The sequence below is a fragment of the Nicotiana tomentosiformis genome, chromosome 7 (genome assembly GCF_000390325.3).
Source record: "Nicotiana tomentosiformis chromosome 7, ASM39032v3, whole genome shotgun sequence".
NCBI classification, from domain to species: domain Eukaryota; kingdom Viridiplantae; phylum Streptophyta; class Magnoliopsida; order Solanales; family Solanaceae; genus Nicotiana; species Nicotiana tomentosiformis.
The window spans coordinates 58,012,889-58,035,489 of record NC_090818.1 but is presented as its reverse complement, the minus strand read 5'-3'; the positions used below and the strand labels follow the sequence as shown (position 1 = coordinate 58,035,489).

At 36.2% G+C, this 22,601-nt stretch overlaps 2 protein-coding genes across 3 annotated transcripts; one reads left to right on the top strand and one right to left on the bottom strand.

The window, feature by feature from the left end:
* Nucleotides 1-2,404: 2,404 nt before the first annotated feature.
* Nucleotides 2,405-5,152, bottom strand: LOC104113296 (E3 ubiquitin-protein ligase RZF1-like). Of its 2 annotated transcripts, XR_001972693.3 has the most exons (3): nucleotides 4,194-5,152; nucleotides 3,314-3,439; nucleotides 2,405-2,901 (listed from the first exon to the last, which is right to left on the bottom strand). XR_001972693.3 is itself a non-coding variant. In XM_009623415.4 (2 exons), exons 1-2 carry the CDS (start codon nucleotides 5,044-5,046, stop codon nucleotides 3,405-3,407), a joined length of 888 nt encoding a protein of 295 aa, XP_009621710.1. In that variant the 5' UTR covers nucleotides 5,047-5,152; the 3' UTR covers nucleotides 2,405-3,404. The 2 variants fall into 2 exon arrangements, 1 of the variants encoding a protein (XP_009621710.1); XM_009623415.4 differs by having other exon boundaries at nucleotides 2,405-3,439.
* A 2,376-nt stretch (nucleotides 5,153-7,528) lies between these two features.
* On the top strand, nucleotides 7,529-17,700 carry LOC104113292 (protein RETICULATA-RELATED 1, chloroplastic-like). The gene is made up of 8 exons (XM_009623411.4): nucleotides 7,529-8,024; nucleotides 10,650-10,814; nucleotides 10,912-11,004; nucleotides 11,080-11,195; nucleotides 15,855-15,953; nucleotides 16,044-16,349; nucleotides 16,473-16,637; nucleotides 17,142-17,700. Exons 1-8 carry the CDS (start codon nucleotides 7,662-7,664, stop codon nucleotides 17,425-17,427), a joined length of 1,593 nt encoding a protein of 530 aa, XP_009621706.1. The 5' UTR covers nucleotides 7,529-7,661; the 3' UTR covers nucleotides 17,428-17,700.
* Nucleotides 17,701-22,601: the final 4,901 nt, after the last annotated feature.

The following is a 22,601-nucleotide window of genomic DNA, read 5'->3' as shown; positions in this document are numbered from 1 at the left end:
TTCAAGAGTGAAAATAAGAAAGAGTGATTGTTCGACCCATAAACATCGTGAGTATTTGGTAAATTGGTTATTGAAATTATACACAGTAAATGACTTACTTTGCTTCTTTCTGTCTATGATGAATTTATAAGTGACGGTGAAATAAAAGAAAAAAGGAAAAAATTAAATAAATATCATACCAATAATATAAAAAACATACTCAATAAACATGCATTACTTAAAGCATTATTAGAGTAGTACTTAAAAAGAACCTGCATCTATCTTTCCCAAAGAGCAATAATGACTTCTGATTATTACTATTACTACATGTTTAGATGAAAAAAGTTTTTCTTTTTGGGATTGGTTTTAAATGACAAAAGGTTTATGGATGCAATATCATATGTATAACATTACTAAAACTAATGAAATGCAAGCTCATGCATATATGTTAATGTACCAGAAAAGCTATCTTATGTCAAATTACTTAATTTATCACGCCTCCAAATGAAAATTATGCTAAAAGAATATTTTTTATGAAATATATGCTAAAAGAACATGAAATCCACAATATAAGATAATGTATTTGTACATCTCACCGAGTAACAAAATAGAGATATAGCTATCGAGTATCGAACCATACAATGAAAAATGGTATAGGCACAAATCAGTTAACTAATTGGATAAGAACACATTGAACTGTACAAAAAGGGAGATATTGTAAATTGTTTTCATTATGGGCATATCTATTAGCCCTAATCTTGATTTTTCCATAACAGCTGTCCTCCAAATGGAGTAGCAGAAATAACTCTACCACCATATTATATCATATCATCAAATTATATTACAAGTGAGAAGTCTAAAAGTAAAAGTTAAATTACTATATTACCCATTAAAAGTTAAACAACTGTTTTGCCCTTCAATCACACATTATTTCTATAATTTTTGGTACTTAAAAGTAAATTTACCTTTCAAAAAATAATAATATTATATTTAAATAAAATTGGATAAATAGATCAATACTTGTCCAGATGCAACTCTCACTTACTGCATCCTATTCAATACGTTGCAACTGCCTTCACATTTCAATATTTATTGCAACCTTTAGAATGCCTATTTAATATTTTGGAGTTCTTTTCAACTTTTAAAAGTAACTACAAATGGGAAGGTGAAGTAATATCTACCTGTAAAACCTATGCTAATCTTTTCCAATACATGCTCAGACATAACAAACGGACAACTAACTTATAAGCTATTGTTCTTTCTATCAAGCCATTACAATTAAAAACATCATTCTTTAAATTTTGCATATCGCTTACCATCTGCAATACGGAAAATCAAACTATAATCAGGTAATTTGATTTCTTTTTTAGTTACTTTCCCTAGTGTTTTTCTTATTCTATAGATAACTAAAGGTAGTTTGCCTTGTTATTGTTCTGTGTAAAAATATCCGGATAAATCGAATGATACAAGAAAATTTTGAGAAATTCACGACACGTGCACCCCGTCTAAATTTAAATTATTTGTGGCCCACCCTATTTCTTTTTTCAGTTCTTTAAAACTTTATTAAATAATTTATTTACTATAATGTCATTCATTTCTATTTCTTTTTTTCCTTTCCCGTTTTGTCTTTTTTAAAAAGATTGAGAAGCCTAAGCAAAAGGATAGTTTTAGAAGAAATCACTGCAGATGGATCTGATCCACTTAGAAACTATTTTAAGCTTTTGAACTTTTTAAATGAACTTTTGTCCCAAATGAATTGTTATGCTTTAGTTTTGCTTAAACATAGTTCAAATTGAGATTAATGAAGTAATAGTATATGCAATTGGTAAGTCTATCGCTAACAGCAGCATGTTAGCACTAGCTCTTTTACACTGCTTAAACAAGGGGAATCTATAATTTTTAAAAATACAGTTGAAACCTTTGTAATTAGAAGGTGAAAACCAGAGAAAGTTTGTGTAATTAAATCCTTTATTTCTGTTTGCCTTCAGAATATGATAAATTAACAATGGCTTGTAAAAGACTCTGAGGTCTTATAAACGACGAACGAAACTTGGTTTAATTTGCGTAGAAGTTTATTTACCAACAAATGAATAGGGCTTAAACCAAAATAATTAAATTTGAAAAGTCTGCTGATGAACCAGACAACCATCATAATAATATCATATTCAGTGAATATTAAGACATGACATTCTAGCAGAAAACATAGTAAGTGATAAATAAATTGGCGTAGAAGATTGAGAAAAGTACTACGAAGAGTTAGTAGTATGTTTTACTCACTTTTTGCGCTATATTTACATACTTGAATTGAATAAGCAACCAAATGAACTAACTCCTTAAGCTGTTTAAGATTTCCAAGGAGTGTAGAATTAAGAAAGTGAGCGAACTCAAATCTATCAATATTATGAGCACAATTTGATGGAACAGCTGCTCAATCCATCATTCTTTGAAAAGATAAACCATTAAAAATCTTCACAAAAATTAAAATTAGAATACTAGATTTTACACACGAAATTTGATTTAACTTGTTCCTTAAGCTATAATTTGATTTTACAACAAAAGAGAACAGATAGTTTACATGGTAGAAATGGATCCGTTCTTTTCTTTTTCTATTATCAGGATCAATTCTTTTCTTTTTCTTTTTAATTAATGTGATTTCCATCATTTTGCATAGCAAAATATATCCCATAGTTTTGATTTTTGAAGTTAAGGGTTGCTATTGACAACAATCTTGACCATGAAATATATAAACCAAAGCTTCGTGGCCAAATTTGTCCGTCTATTTACTTTTAGCTCACCTTCTTTTCTGCTATTTGTTTCCCCATCATTTTGTCTGAAAATGCTTCAAAGATTCTAAAAGATTGCTGCTCTTGAAATCAAAAGTCATTAGCATCAACGAACTTCCATGCAAAAGTATATATAAAACTGCAAAGTATCCAGGATTTCCAAAGAAGTCATATTACTAATTGTGAGAGACGAGTTATATACTTCACTTTTTTTTTAATTCTTGACAGCATTTGTACATAAGCATCCCATTTGTTTCAATATTTAATCTTGAGTTTAACTTTTAGACAATGACAGAATAAATTCTTACATTATCACGTCACCTAAAAGATAATTACACATTACGTTCCATAATAATTGGGATAGTAACCTACAAAATAAGATAATTTACCTACAATACGTTAAAATAAAGTTAGTAAAAATTATTTACACTTTGTTCTTATAGGATTCATGTTTATTATAAAGGGTGGATGTTGTGCATATATACCTGTTAAGTCTAGTTTTATGATCCCATTGACAGAACATTTCTCAGGTCAGATGAATTGTAACATACCTGCCTAATGAAGCAAAGAGTGAAAAAAAACAAAAGACTACTCTGTGATGTTTCTTCAATGGAAGAAGGGATCTAATCAGCAGCCTTCATGTCAAAGAATGTGCCATGTATTCCACCATGGTATTCCTATCCAAAATCAAAGAATACTATGTCACCAGTAGAATAGTTGGAAGAGTTTTCGCTATGCAAAAAAATATACTATACTATCAGGTCACCTAAAAGATAATTAATTTATGCAAGTGGAATTAGTAACCTACAGAAAATAAGGTAAGTTACCTGGGATAGTAGATCAAAATACGTCAATAGTATTAAAAACTTTTAATCTGTCAGTTTATATTAGTTATATTTTATGATCAAGTGTCATGCCAATTCGTTTAATGATGGTGAGATAGAAGGTTAGTTAAGTATTCTTAAACAAATGAATTTTTAAAGGTATAATTAGGATATCAAATGAAGGAAGTATATGAATCTTGTTGGAAAAAGCTATTGGGTCGGGTCTACCCATAAAAGGTGTTAACTAGCTCATTAGCTATTAGTCCGTCCTTCTTCTAAACGCTACTTATAATTATAAATACACCATTATGAGTATTAAAAAATATAGTTTTTCCTAATGTTTCTTGTGGGAAATAACGATCTAGAGTTAGTACTTCTTTGCATCACAATATATAGGACATATAGGCTGAAGATAAGGAAGTTCTTAACGACAGGTGACACAAGTCATGGTGCTTTTGCTAAGGAGAAACGTAAGTTTCCTGACTAGGCTTTTACTAAGAAGAAACCCAAAAGTCGCCTAACTAGTATTTACGGTTAAATAGTGGAGATCTAAAACGAAAAAGCTAGCAAAATATGGCTAGGCAAAGGAGTAGAACCCATATCTCACCTCCAAGAAAATCAGAGGTTGTATTGTCAAGAGGGGAATTGAAGTATCTTTGTATCCAACTAGATAGCAAATTGACAGGCCACAAAGACATAAGCCTAGTCAAACCCCATACTAAAGGGTTCCTCATGTCTTCTTCTTCATCATCTAAATTATCTCTACTATTGATGTAATTTCCTTGTCGGACTTGGACATCATAGTTATTAGTGAATCCTTGCAGCTGATATCGACAAACCGGACAAGTATTATGGTTTTCCAACCATGGGAAAATGCATTCAGAATGATAAAAATGTTTGCAGGGCAGCTCCCTAACTTCCCTCCCCATTTCAAACTCATCCTTACAAACAGGACAAACAGAGTCATTAGCCAAATGCGTATCTGTTAGTACAACTTTTGGCAATGCATCAATGTCCGAAGATGGTCCTGGCCTATCGTTTCGAGTTAATTCTTGAATCAACTCTTCCACCCCATTTTCGTTTGATGATTCCAGGGAAGTATTATTTGCTGGTAAAGAAAGTATATTTTCCTCAGGGCCTATAAATTGGAGAATGATCCGAGCACGTTGTCTAAGCTGATAATTTTCGTCACCTTGATCAAGATTTTGTTGTCTAATTGATGGATCAAGAATTAGAGCCAAGGCATCAAGAAGGCGCGAATTTGGAGATGGTTGGAGCCTACGCCTCGAAACATCAAGATTATATTGAATTTGTCCAAAACAACGAGGACATAATATTTCAGATGGATTGGTTGAAGTAGTCCTGATTGATCTTTGGCATTGACGACACCAATAATAATGGAAAGTTCTCATTCTCTGGACTCCATTGACAACAACTTGAGGCTGAGGGATCAAGGACATGGTTTTTTTAGGAAGGTAGAAGGGTTTATCAAATGCACAAAATAGAATTCAGAGGTGGGAAATAGAAAGAAAATGGGAAAGATTTTATATGAAAACAAGGGAGGGAAAAGGGGTGGCTTTTAGGAAATGTTTTGCATGAAAAGATTCTTTCTTCTCTAAAATTAAAGGCTGTTGTCCATTTTGCAGCTATCTTTCCTTGGTCCTTTATGTCTCCTCTGGCCAAAAGTAAAGCATAAGTCAGACATAACACAAGTTTATATGTAGGTGTTCTAGTTCATGAAGAAAACTATTTCCAAAAATCTTTCTTTTTCACCTAAAAAAAGTTGAGTATCTCTAGTTGTGAATAAGATTTATGTGATTGGAAATTATCAATCATATTACAGGGAGAATAAACTTTGTATCTTGGCTATTATACCAAGTTACCAACCATAAAAATTACGAATTTGATGCAAGTGAAATCCAGTTTCAAATCATTAAGTAAAAACGAAAACGATAACAAGAACCCCGACCAATTAAAAAGCTAACTTAAGAGAACAACGAATCACGGATTAGAAAGCTAGTGTAAACGGTAAATGAACATTAGTCAAACTCAAAATTAAAGTTAATGTACCTTTACGATATCTCTATGTCTTGCACCAATAAATAAATAAATCTATTAATAGAATGCTTCGCTAAGTAAAAGCAATAATGTCTGAACTTACACTAGAAATAGATACACTATGATTTTCATACTCACATTTCTCTTCTTTTTTTTTTGGTGGGGGACAGAACGAAACAATGACTGAGAAGACAATAAAATAAGGGATCGTTAGGTACTGGTTGGAGGAATCAATTTCAATATAAAATCTCGTGTAACATAATACAAGGTTGGTGGGATGACACAAAAATAATTGCCGCATAACTAATGTAACATTTGGCAACCGATACTAAGTAATGATTGTATCAAGTTACGAATGAATTTATGTATTATTTATGTGAATTAAAATGTGAAATAAGTATATAAATAAATAACTTAAAGTGAGATAAAATGTGAAGTAATAATACATTTAACTTCATAATTAGAAATGCGAAGATTAAACTATTAAAAACAAAAAAAATACCCATTTAAAGCAATTAATTTATGTGAAGCAACCCTTGATTATCAATTACTACATAATAATTATTTAATTATAATCTATACTATATTAAAAGCATGAAATGTGTAAGTGGTAATAAAGAAAATTTGTTTATCCCAAAAAATAAAGCACGAAACTTCTTAGAAAAATGTCGTTACCCTTTTTTATCTTTTAAAATTAATTTAATATCAAATAAAATTATATTTAAATTATTTTTTTAATATTTAAGACTTTGAAATAAACTAAAATCTTCTTAATTGTTAAAACTCTTTCCTTATCAAAATAGGTATAAGTTTCAAAAGAGCCTTGGTACTATGACTTGCAATTCATACGTTCTAACAATTTTTCCAGTTTGTTGACACTAGAAAATAGAATCACTCTCTGTTTTCCTTCATCTAGCAAAGGAAATTCTTGACACTAGAAAAGTAAAAAAGATTCATGAATGAAAAAAGCTTCCTTTTTTCGTCAGAAAGAGAAGTTTGCCTTGTACATATATGCTGACAAAGATAAAATAGGTATTTCACCTGGTTTGCTATTCAAGTGATTAACTCACTTACCATAGTTGGCTTTTTTATTTATAAATTAACAATTAACGAAGGTGTTTATACAGTTTACAAATGTGATGAATTAAATTGTATGTAATAAGAAAAGAAAAAGACAATAGCGTAATTTGTTTTTGACTTTGTTAAAAAAATTAACAGATTTTATTTGGTAAAAGTAATGATTATATTTATACATAGTTTAAACAAGAAACAAATGATTTATAAAAGGTAAAAATTTTAATCAATTTTTTTTAAAAAGAAATTAATAACTAAAATATTACTTAGTTAATTTTAAAGTCCTAAAAATTTAAAAATAAAATAAAATTACAAGACTTGTTTAATGTAAAATTTATTTTTAAAGGATAAAAAGGTCAATAAATATTTTAACTGTAATATCTTACTTGAAAAAGCTATAAAGAATGTGACCAAAAATAAATGTTTTGTTTTTAGTACTGGGCATAGAAATAACAATAATTTTTATAAGATATTCTTACATAAATCCTCATAAATCATAGTAAAACATCTGAAAATCTTTGTAGGATTAAATTTATTCATTTATTGAGCTAGATAAATAAATAATTACTATTAATTTTTTAAATATAAACCAAACACATTGTCGAATAATATTCACCTAATTTTTAAAATTGTATACTCAAACACATTGTCTTAGTGATGTCCCCGAATTAACAAAAAAAGAAAAAAGAAAGAATTAGCCAAGAGGAGCTCGACAGAGTTGACCCGTCGACAACCCGAGTCGACTCACTCTCTGGATTGGGTTTGTCTCTCTCGGTCAAAAACCCCCAACACTCCCGTCAATACTCCTTTCTCTTCCTCCCCTCTCTCTCTCCGAACTCTCTCTGGGGAGAGAAAATTTCCCTCCTCCATTTTACCCATGAAAACCTCTCCATAGACTAGAGAAAGAAAAGACCTTAAAGAATCAAGAATTATCATCACAAAAATGTCTCACTCAGTGTTTCAAACAGCTCAATTCATGCCCATAAATACCCAAATTGTCCCTACCTCCAAACCCTTATTTCCCGCCGTAGTTATCCGTCGACCAGCTCCAGTGGTCGCCGGGAAGCTCCGTCAAACTAACGTTATCAAGGCGTCCACTGCGCCGGCGATTGACGGCGACGCTATTGACGGTTTGGAGCGGTGCTTTCAAGCGTCACCATCGATTGATTCTCCGTCATCGTCGTCGTCCTCTTCGGTAATGTACGCTCCGGTAATGAAAGGGGGAAAATACGGTGCTTTAGGTGCAGTTACTTTGGAAAAATCGAAACTTGATTTGACCCAGAAACAGACCAAGTCTAGCCCCGAGGTTTGTGAACAACTTATTGATTTTAGCAGCTTTTATCCTTATTTTCTTTTACTTTTGGGCTTTTTCTTGAATGAATTTTGTCTGCTGAAATTGTTGTCTCCTTATAGTTGTGGTGAACTTCCATTTTTCTACTATGTTGCAAGTATATCAGCTTGTAAGTGTGTCAGTAATATTTGAATACGGCCCCAAAATGAATGAAATGGATATTGGTGATTCATATTCTGACACCATCTAGCTTGGGATTGAGACTTTAGTGATGTTGTGTTGTTGTATGCTAATTATATTTGATATCTAGCTGGAATTAATTCTGAAAATTGGATAAAATGTTCATGGTGTATGTAGTTAAGATAGTCCCACCTAAAAAATTTGGCATTGACATGTACCTAACTTTTACTAATCACTAGTGTTATTAAAAGCCACTTCTTCGTCGTTTAAAGCGATGAAGTGATGCGAAACGGGGGTTAGTGCTTTATTGGTTGGTCCAGAGAAGCGTGCTTCAAATGGCTGCAACTGTTCACAGTTCTACAAAAGGCAGTATCTGGAGCAATATTAGTAAGCTGTGGAATGAATTTCAACAACACACAAGACTGAAGCTGGGAAATGGAAGTAAAATCAGATTCTGGACTGAAGTATGGGTGGGGGATGTGAGGTTAAATAACAGATTTCCAAGCCTATATAATTGCTCTATTAGCAAAGATGGACATGTTGCCGAGTTTTACTCCACAAATGGCTGACAATTAAACTCCAGAAGAGGTTTTAATGACTGGGAGATGGAAGAAGTGGGACATACACTCCAATTGTTGAGCACAACAGTGATAGAGCAAAAAAAAAAGGAGGATCGATTGGTATGGACAGCAAGTAGTGATATGCAATACTCTGTTAAAAGCTGTTATAACCTTCTCTAAAAACAGTCTGATTCTTGTGATTCTAATTGGCCTTGGAAAATGATATGGAGAACCAAAGCGCCTGCCAAAGTGGCTTGTTTTGGGTGGATTGCCATCAGAGATGCTTGTCTTATGCAAGATGATCTACAAAAGAGGAGATTTAGTCGAAGTAACATGTGCTATTTATGTGAAGAAAAGTTGGAAACTGTTACCCATCTGTTTTTCCACTGTAAAATTGCTAAACAGTGCTGGGAGCTTTTCTTGAAGGCACGGACAGAAGATAATAAGAAGTAAGAAGCATCTTTGGAGGACCATTCTTTTATGCATCTTCTGGACCATTTGGGAAGAAAGGAACAATGCTTGCTTTGAGAATAGGAGGATTCACATCTCTAGAATTAAAAATAATTGTATGCAAAAATATTTTTTTTGTTGTGAACGACGTTTAGTTGGGAGTGTGGATCAGTATTTGGAGTTTGTGGATTCGTTAGGAAACTTGTAATTGAAGTTCTTCTGCTGCAGGCTGCTCTTGATGTAACCTTTGTACCATCTTGGTACCTTTATTAATAAAATCTTTACCTTATCATAAAAAATAAAAAAAAAGCGTGCTTCAAATAATGACTCACAAAGAGATCCCATGTGGCGGTCTGTTCTTTGAATCTCAACTTCGGAGAGTTGGTTTAGTAACAACATTGTTGTTTTTGGTGAGTTGATTTAGTAACAACAATGTTGTTTATTGGACGTTGAAATTAGTTACTTTAGTTGCAATTGGACTATTATAGTTCTAAATTCATTTATATTTGTACTTTTCTTTTTTCGTATATTGTTAATTTCACTTCTAAGGAACGTGCGCTTCACTTCTCTCTTTTCGCTTCAAGTCCCGTAGACCTTGTCGCTTTTTTGCACTTTTCATCACTTAAGTTGAAGAAAAGCATTGATGGTGTCCGGTGTTGGGAAATCTCCAATGTGGTACTCATAGTTGAGTTAGAGAGGTTTTGTTAAAGTAGAAATTTTAGTCAAAACTTTGAGATTGTCTGTAGGAACATCATTTTACACTTGGCTATAGGAACATCATTTTTCATCTCTTATTATTATTGGAGCACCAGAAGCTTCTTTAAGGCGTATCTAGTGTTCCAGAAATAATCCTATATCAAAATCAGAATGGTGTGAAGCCGGGCCATGCGAATGAAACTGAAATTGTTGTTGTATTCTTGGCTAGTTTCATCTTGTTATTTGTTTGTGGTTTTCCTTCAGACATGTTGCTAGAAAGAATGAAGGTGTAGACACATTGCTTTTGCTATAGGATAAAACTATGTAGCTGAGCAAATGTGTTTGTTTCATCGCCACATGTTCTGTTGGATTGAAGAGTTTTGTTGTGTGGGTTTCCTGGTGCTGTTTACTTTGACTGGCAAATGTGAGGATCCAGCACCCAGCACTGACAAATTAAAGCTCCTAGATGTGTCTTATGTGCTTTAATGAAATGTATCTCTTTGTTATTTTGGTTCTAAAGCATCTCCTTTGTCAATGAAATGGAAAAGTGAGAAAAGAACAGGGAGAAAAATTAATGTGCTTCAACTGGCCTAGATGGTGTGAATTTGGCATGTGCTTGCTTTATATGATGACAGAATGTTCCACCTATTAAGAACCTCATTCTCTGTGTTTTGCCTGATCTTAAGATTTCGTGGTACAATTTGGTAACTCTTTGGGTATTGAAAAAATTGGCTAATGTCGTGCAAAATCACAGCTTTCGACAGGTGGAGGAGGTGGAAATATGGGAAGGAATTTAAATCATGGCGGTGGTGATGGAGGTGACGATAATGGTGATGATGATGATTACTTTGATGACTTTGATGATGGTGATGAGGGAGATGAGGGCGGACTATTTAGGAGAAGAATGATACTCCAAGAGGTATGAGGCTTCTGCAAATGGATATAATTTCTGTTAACTCATGGGGAAAAAATAGTAACAGTATTGTATCTCTCATAATTTCTCAATAATTTTTCAGTTATTTGATCGGAAATTTGTTGATGCCGTGCTAAATGAGTGGCAGAAGACAATGATGGATTTACCAGCTGGGTTTCGGCAAGCCTATGAAATGGCAAGTTACTTTACTTATTGTAGTTATGTAGTTGCATTATTATGTGTCTAACTATAGTTTGTACTTTTCATCCAGGGCTTAGTTAGCTCTGCCCAAATGGTGAAATTTCTTGCCATTAATGCCAGACCGACAACAGCTAGATTTATTTCCCGGTCACTTCCTCAAGGATTATCAAGGGCATTCATTGGCAGGTAAATACAACACTACCTCATTACTCAAAACACTTGGAGAGGGCAAAGGTGCTGGACAAAAGCCTTTCTACTAGATATTTAGTATATGTATGATTGCTGTGGTTGGAGAAATTGCTTCGCTGATTGAAGTCCTTATTCTCTCTATTTAGCTTTAATCACTTTATGTGTTTAGAAATACCTACGAAGTTTTACTTTGAGGTCTCAAAGAAGTTTGGTTCACAAGCATTTTCTTACTGAGAGGTCATGCTTTTACTTCTTACCACGCCTTACCTAAAGAAGATATAAAGACACTCTGGTTGTACTCTTAAAATGAAATGAACCTGGTACAGGGGTGAAAAAAGAAGTTCCTGAGAATCTGTCATGGATTGTCATGCTTATTGGATACTATGAAAGAACAGGGAGTGTAATGTGAAATGGAGTTAAATTTTATTAATTGCCCCCCCGCATGTAATTATCATAAGAGAATATGCCGCTTGAAAAGCATATTGCTTCAGTGAAAGAGGTACACTGTAGTTGGGAACAGATAAGGCAGAATTCCAAAAATCATATATATCCAAAATGTGGCTTCATTCTAGAATTTTGTATCTTGAAATGAGAGGAACTGACAGAATTGTTTATCCTTTTAGATTTTGTTTTGGGATTCCAGTGAAGGAGTGGAGTGCAGGGGAAGGATGATCTTGACTTTTTCTTCCAAAAGCTTGAAAGTTTTGAACAGGGCTGTAAATGAGCCGAGGCATTTGTGAACAGAACATGGCCAGCACGTCCATTTATGATATGACCCAAGCTCAAGCTCAAGCTCACGCTCAGTTTATGCTCAATTGTTAAACGAGCTGAGTTTGAAAAACCTCAGTTGGTTTATTTATTTTCAAAAACATAAATAGCTTTCTAAGAAACCTGGTTTCAGTACAAGGGTTTCACTGAATTGATAGATACTTGGTGGAAATCATATGATATTCAAGGGGATCCTGATGCCATCCTTGCTAAGAAACTCAGTTTACTGAAGGCAGACCTCAAAAAGTGGAACAAAGAAGTATTCGGTAATCTAGAAATGAGGAAGAACAATGCACTAGAAAGATTGGAACATGTTGATCATGGGTTAAGAATTAATTTGAATAATGAGCAATTGGAGGCTGAAGATCGGTTATCATAAGGGAGCTTGATGAAATTGCAAAATCTGAATAAATAATTTGGAGACAGAATCTAGATGTTTGTGGATTAAGCATGGTGATAGAAATACAATTTTTTTCACAAACAAGCAAATGCCCATAAGAGATTCAATTCTATTGACAAGCTAATGATTGAAGGGAATCTTGTTGAGGATGATAAAATTATTAAGGACTGTATTCAGGGATTTTATGAAAGTCTTTTTACTGAAACATGGAGGCCTAACTGGGAGGATGAAAACCTGAAAAACCTATCAGAAGAAGATAAAGAGTGGTTGGAGAGGCCCTTCTTTTTTGAAGAAATGGAAGCAATAATTAACTCTTTTGGTGGTGACAAAGCTCCAGGCCCGGATGCTTTTAACCTTTATTTTTTCCAAAAATGCCGGAATACTGTGAAAGAGGATGTATGGAACGCTGTGGTTGCTTTTCATCAGAAGGGTACTTTTGTTAAAAGCTTAAATTCGGCTTTCATCACTTTGATACCAAAAAAGAAGGGAGCAATGGAAGTGAAGGACTTTAGGCCTATTAGTTTTCTAGGCAGTGTTTATAAGATATTGGCTAAGCTACTGGCTGAAAGATTGAAGATGGTGATTGACAAACTAATCTAACAATCAGAATGCCTTTATAAAAGGTAGACAAATAATAGATGCAGCTTTGGTGGCCAATGAAGGTGTGGAGTATGATGTATCTGTTGAAATGAAAAAAAGAGGCGTTGCTTGTAAACTTGATCTTGAGAAGGGTTATGACCACGTTATCTGGTCTTAGGAGACCCCTTGTCACCTTATTTATTTGTTTTAGTGATGGAGATGCTGAGCAATATATAGAAGAGGGATGAAGACCTGGGTTGGATCAAGGGGCTGAGGATTGGAAGAAACAATAGTGATAGTGTGATGCTATCTCACATTCTATGCTGATGATTTCCTCTAGTTCTGTGAGGCAGAGAAGGAGCAATTTCTATATCTGAGAGGAATTTAACTGGCTTTTGAAGCAACTTCTAGGTTGAAAGTAAATCTGGGAAAGAGCAGTACATATAGTATTAATGCTGATGATTCTATTGGTGAATTAGCTGATATTTTAGGATGCTGGGTGGACAGCTTTCCCACAGTGTATCTTGGATTCCACTAGGAGTGAGAAGAAACGATCAAAGTATTTGGCAAGGGGTTTTGGATAGATGTGCCAACATATTAGTTCCCGGGAAGAAGCAATATTTATCATTTGGAGGCAGACTCATTTTGATTAATAGTGTTTTAGATGGTATGCCCTCTTATCTAATGTTCTTATTCGCTATGCGCCTATGCCTGCTGCAGTTGAAAAAAGGTTGAATTCTCTGCGAAATGAGTTTCTATGGGATGAAAAAGTTCACTTAGTCAGATGGCAGATGGTCACTAGAGAAAAGAAAGGAGGTTTGGGGGTTAGAAATTTGAGACTACAGAATAAAAGTATGCTTTTTAAGTGGCTCTGTAGATTTAGCAGGGAAGCAGAAGCAATCTGGGTTAAAATAATTGAAGCTATTCATGGGAACAAACAAGGCTGGAATCCTCCATTTAAAAGTGTGTACACCAGAGGGGGAGTTTGGAAAGAAATCTACTAATTATGGGAAGAGTTTAAGCCGTTTACTAGATTGGAGTTGGGCAATGGAAGTAAGATTAGTTTCTGGATAAATTTATGTGCTGGACTGCTGGTGACGAGTGATTGAAATCAAAATTCCCAGATCTGTTTAGTTGTTGTAATAACAAAGATGGGGTTGTGGCTGAATTTTATTCAAATTCAAGTTGGCAGGTGAGTTTTAGAAGGAATTTGAATGATTGGGAAATAGTAGATTTCTGCCAGTTGCTCCTTCAGTTGGAATCTACCCATATTGATCAAAACAAAGTGGATTCATTAGTATGGAAAGAGAGTAAAGATAGGAAGTTTACTGTTAGAAATTGTTACAGCCTACTTATGAAACAAGCAGGACACTCGGATACTAGCTGGCCTTGGAAAGTGATTTCGAAAACTAAAGCTCCTATAAATGCAGCATGCTTGGGTTGGATTGCAGCTAGGGAAGCCTGTCTTACCCAGAGCAACGTTCAGAAGAGGGGTTTTGCATTAAGTAATAGGTGCTTCTTGTGTGAAGAAGAGATGGGGACTGTGAATCACCTTCTTCTGCACTGCAGATATACTAGGCAATGCTGGGAACTCTTTTTCAACATTTGTGGGATCTCATGGATCATGCCTCAGAGTGTTAAAGCATTATGGAAGAGCTGGCAGCATCAGAGGACACATAGAGGAGCACTGAAACAGACTTGGAGAACCATACCTCTGTCAATATTCTGGACTATTTGGCTAGAGAGAAATAGAGCTTGTTTTGATGGGTAGAAAGATCATATTGCTAGAGTAAAAAAGAAGTGTTTGAATAATTTGTTTCTTTGGTGTAAGAGTAGTCTCATTGATAGTGTGGATCAATAGGATTTTCTAGAACTATTAGGGGAGATGATGTAACTGACTTTATGGATATTCCCAGCAGTCTTGTTTTTCCTTTAGTACCATCTTGGTACATCAATTAATAAACCTTTACCTTATCCCAAAAAAAAAAAAAAAAAAAAAAATTCACACCTCGTGCAGCCTGCAGTTACACTCCCTCTGATCAATTTCTCTTGGTTTCTCGAGTCTCCTCGCTCCTCAACTCTTCTTTCAGGCTGATCTTTGCAATTTGTGATTTCATTCATTTGCATTCATGTTAGAGATTTCTTATGTGAATTCGGCGAGTTAGAGTTTTGCTATCAAAACATGCAACTCACTGGCACTGTCTACTCATCCACCTCTCTTTCTCATTGTATCTCACCTTCAGGCTTTTCCTCTCCAGCTCACCCTCACTGGCTCTAATATACAAGTTCTTGAACTATCTCTCTCTTGCCCTCTCTCTATCTTCAGTATTCTTATAGTGTATTTCCTTTATTCTACAATTTTGATAATTATCTCTGAACATGGCAGCAATGAACCCATTTTAAAGAAGTTCTGCCGTTTGCGATCTCAGCACTTTCACTGAGCAGAGGGCAGTCCCGCACTTCTCCACCAGGATGGTTTTTGTTTCAAAAACTTGTTACAACTGTGCATCTTCCTGTCCTTGATACCATTGTTGAATTTACTGAGAATAAATGATGTCAGATTGATTTCGACCATTTGTTGCTTACTGTGTGAGGGGAAAAAGGGAGAAGAATAGATATCTGCATAATGGACTGAGCTCGCAAAGGAGCTCAGAAAGTTGAAGGTTAAAAATAATTTCCTGAGACGAGCTTGAGCTTGTGTAATAGTGGAGCTGAGTCTGAATAACCCTCACCCTTCTCCCCTTGGCTTTAGAATATTCAAAGGGGAGTTCTTTGGCACCTCCAAGCTTTTGAGATTCTGGTTGTATATACTGGTCTTCTGTCTCTCGATGTCTTAGCCATTCAAAGTTTTTATGCAGATTTAGATTGATGCTTCTAGTTGCCTGATTTTCTATGAATCTTTAAGACAGGATGATTGCAGATCCGGCATTTTTGTACAAGCTGCTTCTAGAGCAGGCCAGTACAATTGGTTGCTCAGTTTGGTGGGAGATCAAAAACCGTAAGGAGAGGTATACTTATTCAGTTCAAGGAAATAAAACTCATTACAAAGTCCTCATGCAGGATTTTAAACAAACATGTTTATTTTTATTGTGATATAGGATAAAGCAGGAGTGGGATCTTGCCCTTCTTAATGTGCTTACTGTAACGGCTTGCAATGCTATTGTTGTTTGGTCGCTTGCTCCTTGTCGCTCATATGGAAACACATTCCAGTTTGATTTGCAAAACACGTTACATAAGCTTCCAAATAATATCTTTGAAAAGAGTTATCCACTAAGAGAATTTGACTTGCAGAAGAGAATTCATTCCTTTTTCTATAAGGCTGCAGAGTTCTGTATGGTTGGACTCACTGCGGGAGCTGTCCAAGGGGCTCTATCAAACCTTGTTGCCACTAAAAAGGAGGGAAGGTAGATATTGGTTGGCGTATTGGGCAATTTAATTTCCCATTTAACTCTTTTTATAAAGGTAAAATACCATTGACGACACCTTATGTTCCAGTCTAAATCTTGTTTGCTACTATTGTTTGCTAGGTTGTCGGTGACTATCCCATCTGTGAGCAGTAATGCACTTGGTTATGGTGCCTTTCTTGGTCTTTATGCGAACCTTCGTTATCAGCTCTTGTGTGGATTTGACAGAGCTGTAGTTAACCACTTTGATGTTATTGGAGTGGCTCTCTTCTTCAGCACTGCCCTGAGGTATACAGTCGGTAAATAAATGATGGTAGCATATGCCTTTCCTTTTTTCAACAAGTGCAAACTTCATTTATCAACTAGAGTTTCACGTTTTGATAGTACATATAAGCTTACAGAGCTTAGAGAATAAGAATGTTCTTTGCCACATTAACACAAAAATGATATACTGGAAAAAAACCAAAATGATATAATCTTATGAGTAGAGAAGCTAGGAGTATGCTTCATTCTGAAGCAGCTTATCCAAATTTGCTACACGTTTTTTGGGAAAAAAATTTAATGCTTTAGTACCTAAAATAAAGCAATTGGTGTAAATTGCTGTTTATGGTTCATGCTTATAGTGTTTGTTGATTCTTCTGGTAGAGCTTAATGTTTGCACATTCTGCACCATGTTAGTGTCCGTTAGAACTAGATTACCCTTAGTTATGGAGAAATTTAAGATTTAGAGGGTTAATTGGTGCTCATTGGATTCGATTTTTTCTTGCTTAATAATCATTCAAATGTATGCAGGTTTTTGAATGTTCGAGTTGGAGAGACATCAAGACTAGCTTGGCTTGGTGTGGAGGTGGATCCACTGGCCCATTCAGATGACATCTTGAAGGCTTATAGTCGACCCACTGAGGGTCTTGAACAGCCTTCTTCAAAATGGTTCATATCTAAGAATGCCATAGTTTCCGGGCTTGGCCTTCTTGGGATCAAACAGGGTCAAACTGACTCGGCTTCTGAGGGTGAAACAGCAGCTCCTAAGGCTCGGAGAAAAAGAATTGTCAAGAAAAAGTTAACAAGTCGAGCCTAGGTAGTTGATGTAGTAGCCATCACTGTTCAATTTTGCAGCCCGAGAATTTAACAAGCATTTAGTGTTTGATTGAAGCACCAAATAGAGACTGCTAAAATGCAAGTCTGATCACGAGCATTGCCATGCTCGCTACAGCAGTAAGGTGATTAAATATACTAGGATGTTGGGGAAGCTCTCTTCTCAAATCCTTATCCCTTTCTAAATTTTCATAAATCTCTGATATACGTGAGATTATTTGCCTATCAGGAAAATATTTGAGACTGAACTTTGAAATGAATTCCATAGTTAGGAGTAGGTATATATGCGGTCATCCTTTACTGTCATGCTTTTAGTGTATCTTTCCCTTGTGCACTCCAGGTTGCCTCTTTCGATGGTCTTGGATGATGCTCAGCAGTTCCTTATTCTTCTTTTAGTTTTAACAAGAAAAGTCAGTGTACTCAATTGAAGCCCACTAACATTTCAGTAGAAAACATTTAGGTGATTTCTTTTCATTTGTCTAAGCTTTGGTAGATGTTATTCGATTATCCACTTAAGCTTTGGTAAATAGAGTATTTCGGTTTTTTTTTTTGGGGGGAGGGTGGCGGGGGGAGGGTGGGGGGGATAGTAGGTGCTCAAGCAAGTGTGCTACTCGGGAATGTGATGATTTTGGGGGAACGCTTGAACTTAAAAGTTTGATTCTGAGGTGACTAAATTTTAAAAACTTGATAAATTTCAACTGTTTTCCCAAATAACGTCTTAAAAATGGCTATTTGTGTACTTAGCCCAAAACAAACTGCTGAGACCGAAAAATGGTCCAACAACTAGAATTGGTGGTGTCGGATAACAAGTTGAAATAAGGACTCTTTTTGATAAGAGGGAAACCCGCAGCCGCTACACTTGGTGCGCACTGGGTAAATCTCCCCTGTGTAATAGCCTACAAACCACACAGGGGAGGTAAACCGCACTAGGCAAGCCATGTGCGACATGCTCAACCCAGAAGGCATTGAGGGGGATTCGATATGGATGACCGCCCTCCAAACCAACTGGGCAACCCTGAAGAGTTTTGAAATAAGGACTCTTATACAACTTTATTTGAATTTCCTTTGTGGTGATCGAACTAACTACAATCTAAGGAAACTCCAACACGACATTTTCTTCTAACATTGTTTTGCCTTTATTTTCAAGAAATTCTGAAGGATGAACTACGGAAGCTTAATTTTAGACCTGAAGGTTTAGTTTTAGCAATTCAAACCTCAGACATGCTCTGATGGTTCAAAACTTCGTACTCGAAGGTCTGAAGAAAAAGAAAAGAGGAGGAGGAGGAGGAACGATTTAAAGTTTGCCAGACTAAAACTTTAAATGATTTTTAAAATTTGAAGAACACATCTAAAAGCAGCTACCTGATGCTATTTCTACTTTTGTTTATACCTCTAGTACATGCACTACAGCCTCATGAGAACACAATGGAACATTTTTAGCTTAAATTTCTTCTTTTAAAAAAAAAAGAAAAGGGAGCAAGTTTTTCTTACTATATTGGTGGCTTCACTAGTAAATTATACGGTTAGACCTCTCTATAGCAACATCCCTGTATAACAACCATTCACTATAAAAGTCAAGTTTTCCTTAGAACCAATTTTTAAAGTTATATTTTACCTCTCTATAATAGCTTTTTACTTATAACAGCAATATCCATATTTATAGCAGAACGCTCTTTGTAAAATTACCCCTCTATAACAGCCATATAGAAGTTTTAAGATTACTAATAATAATTCTATAAATATGCACATAATCTTTTTCATTAAACAAAGTTTCTATCTTGCATAACATATAAGATTTGAAGATTTGCACATGATATCTTTTTCATTTGACAAATTCAAAAAAATATTTAGATAGAAAATTTAACTGTTAAGCTCTTACATTGTCTTCAAGGGAAAGCTATTGGATACCTTTTTGCTGAAAATTTGGACACGAATCTTCGCCAATTCAAGCGTTATATCGCTAGTAAGAGTATGAAATCAACGAAACAAGCTACAATTACAAAGTTCTTCCATCGATCTTAAAGTTTTTTATTTTTTAGGCAACTTTAAAATGTCTGCCTTAGAGTTTTAATCTTTATACTTTTAGTTATGAATTTATTAATAATGTATTAGATTTCTTCAATATTTAACTAGTGAAATATGTATATCTTTTGGGATTTTAAATTTGAATAAATTTCTTATCATTTATAAGTAACATTAAAAAAGGAAAAATAATTGATTTTTGGATAATTTTTATCTATAACAGCCAAAAAATTTTAAACGTCAAATGTTGTTATAGGTGTATAACATCCATTCACTATAAAAGCTAAACAATATCGGAATTGTTTACCCTTAAAACAGATAACAATTAAATTTATACGTGGTTTTAAGGATATGCGGATTGTTCAACACAAATAATCAAGAATATTAGATAAACGAGTTAAAGATAAAATGAATAATCAAACTAATTGTGAGATAAACGAGTTAAAGATAAAATGAATAATCAAACTAATTGTGATGTTACGGTCGGGCTCGGATTTAGGTTAAACAGTAGTTTTGCCCTCGATCGGATCCTTGATCCGAAGCCAACTGTGTATGAAGAACAACAATAAAATAAGAATTGCGCAATAGCTGGAAAGCAGAGAAATGAATTTGTATTGCCTTGGTTTGCATGTTACAATGTGTGTTAACAAAAAACAAATACCCTTTTATATAGTAGGAGGGTTTCACTCCTAATATAAGTCTAAAAAAGGTTAAAATATCCTCTTCTCTCATTAATTACTCTTCTGTAACCGCCATCGAGCGAGATTCGCGCCATGATATCCGGTTGGTTCCAGATATCACGGCCCTCTATCCATCGCCTACAACCGTTCATGCACTTCCCGAACTCTTAGAACTCGTCTCGGGTCCAGGGTGCGTCATTTTATTAGGTCCAATAGCGAGCACTTTGTTCGGGCCTCGATACAAAAAGTTCCCAGCTTCGATTTCGATCTCATGTAACTCTTACTTTGCTTGATCCACCGGGAAATCGGGGTGTGCGTTAGCCCCGATTTCACTCGTATACAGATGGTCCCCTCATTTTCGAGAGTAGGTTTGCCGAAACGAAGGGAAACGATAGATGAACCCCTGTTCCTTCCTTCATACGTTACAACCGTGATGACGGATAACATCCTATCAGTCGCGTCGTTCTGACTTCGAACACATGTCGATCATCGGTTGGTTGCCTTCGAATATGAAACATCGCGTATTGATTGCATTTCCCCTATAAAGGCTTTGACCTTTTATACTTCTTTCATTTTTCGATCCTAGCTTTTACCTTCGAATTTTTTAGCAGCTTTCAACTTTTTCAAATCTTCATATCTTCATCTCTGATCTTCAAATCTTCATATTTATTCTTAGATTTCTAACCTAGATCTTCATATCTTCATCCCACCTTCAAACCTTCATACTCTTTTTTTTTCAAACCTCCGCTCTTTTTTCTTCAAACCTTCACACTTTTCCCTCGAATCTTCATACATCCGTTCAAATCTTTATATTTTCCCAGATCATGATGGTTAAAACTTTCAAGCCAGTGCCTCAGCAGGCTGCCCCTTCATCTTCCCACCCGACCGCAGATTCCTAGGTGGCTACTCCCGAGGTGGCTCTAGAGCCCTCATAAAAAGCTTCATACCCGAGGGCTGCTCTATCGGGGATGACTTCAAGGTTGAGAAGGCCTCTAGCCAACAAGACCGGGGTGAGGGAGCATCGAGATACATATGCTCTGTCACCAAAGAAACCCTACCCGTAGTCCGAGCGGACTGTAAGTGGGAGGGTAAAGACGTGGTTATCCCCGAGCCCAATGACGATATAATTACTCACGTGAAGGGGTATCTGAGTGTTTACACTTACCCCTTCACGCTCGCTCCTGTGGATAGCGTAGTTATTGCTTTCTGCAACAGATACGAGGTGTGCCTTGGGCAAATCCACCCATCCTTCTGGAGGATCGTGATCCTCTTGCGCTACTTTGTAAGAAACACCGAGTCTCGCGGGTTCATCCACGACCACCTACTCCATTTATATAGTCCCCAAATCTTTCGATGGGGACTGATCAAGCTCGTCCGCCGAGCAAGAAAGGCTCCTTTCTCAAGCATTGACGAGGACCGAGACCGAGACCGAGGTTGGCAGGGGCAATTTGTTCGGGTGAAAACCGAAGACCTGATTCCCCCCCCCCCCCCCCTTTCTGCTGTTCCCCGAGGAGTGGAACGCATCCCGTAAGTATTGTCTTTATTGGGTATTTCTTCCCTTTTATTTCTTTTTCTTATCGCTTGTGTTTGTGGTCGTGCAGTCGTTGCCCAAGTTCCAGATGCAATCCCCCGACTCAAAGAGTGGATCAAGGGGATTTGTAAGCAGATGACTTACTCTGAGCGTGCATGACGCAAGCTTTCAAAGGGAAGATGGGAGGCCCGTTCTCATGGTGAGGTTCTTTCCCGAAATTCTACCATCACGCTTTTAACTTACATAGTGCTAACTTTTCCCTTTTTCTTATAGGTCTGCCTAAGACCATTGAACTTAGGCCGCTTGGTGAGGACGAGGATCCGTCTTTGCCAGCTGAGCCCTCCGTCTTGGGACAGCCCGGGGCTGCCTCGAAGGAGGAGAAGAAGAAAAAGAAAAAGTCATCGGGTTTCATGGACCCCGAGGGGAAGAAGATGAAGAGGGTGGACGCCTGGGCCCGGAAGCCCAAGAAGAATACCAAGTTCAGGGCACCGGACCCTAGCTATCTCTATCGACTCAGGGGCGAGCCTAAAGAAGATGACATCTTCGTCGCCCATGGATCGACCCCTATTGGGGAGCAGACGGCGACCGATAAAGGGGGCCATGAGGCCGATCCCCTTCAGGCTCGGGAACCTGAGGGGGAGATGAAGGTTGTGACCTCCCAAGAAGCCGCTTCCATTCCTAAGGAGGCGACCGATGTCATTGACATCATAGAGACACCCTCTTATACCGAATCCATGCTAGAGGAGGCCTAAGCGGGAAAAGAAAAATCAAGTGAGGGAGTGCAGGGTTCAGATGACCCCCTCAACTCCTTTTTCGATGGCATGGACATGTCCACATTGGAGGACTTTTCCGGGCTGGGATACCTAGAGATCCCGAAGAAAGACGTGCCCTCGGGAGTTGGCGGGCCGAGTTAGAGCCCAAAAC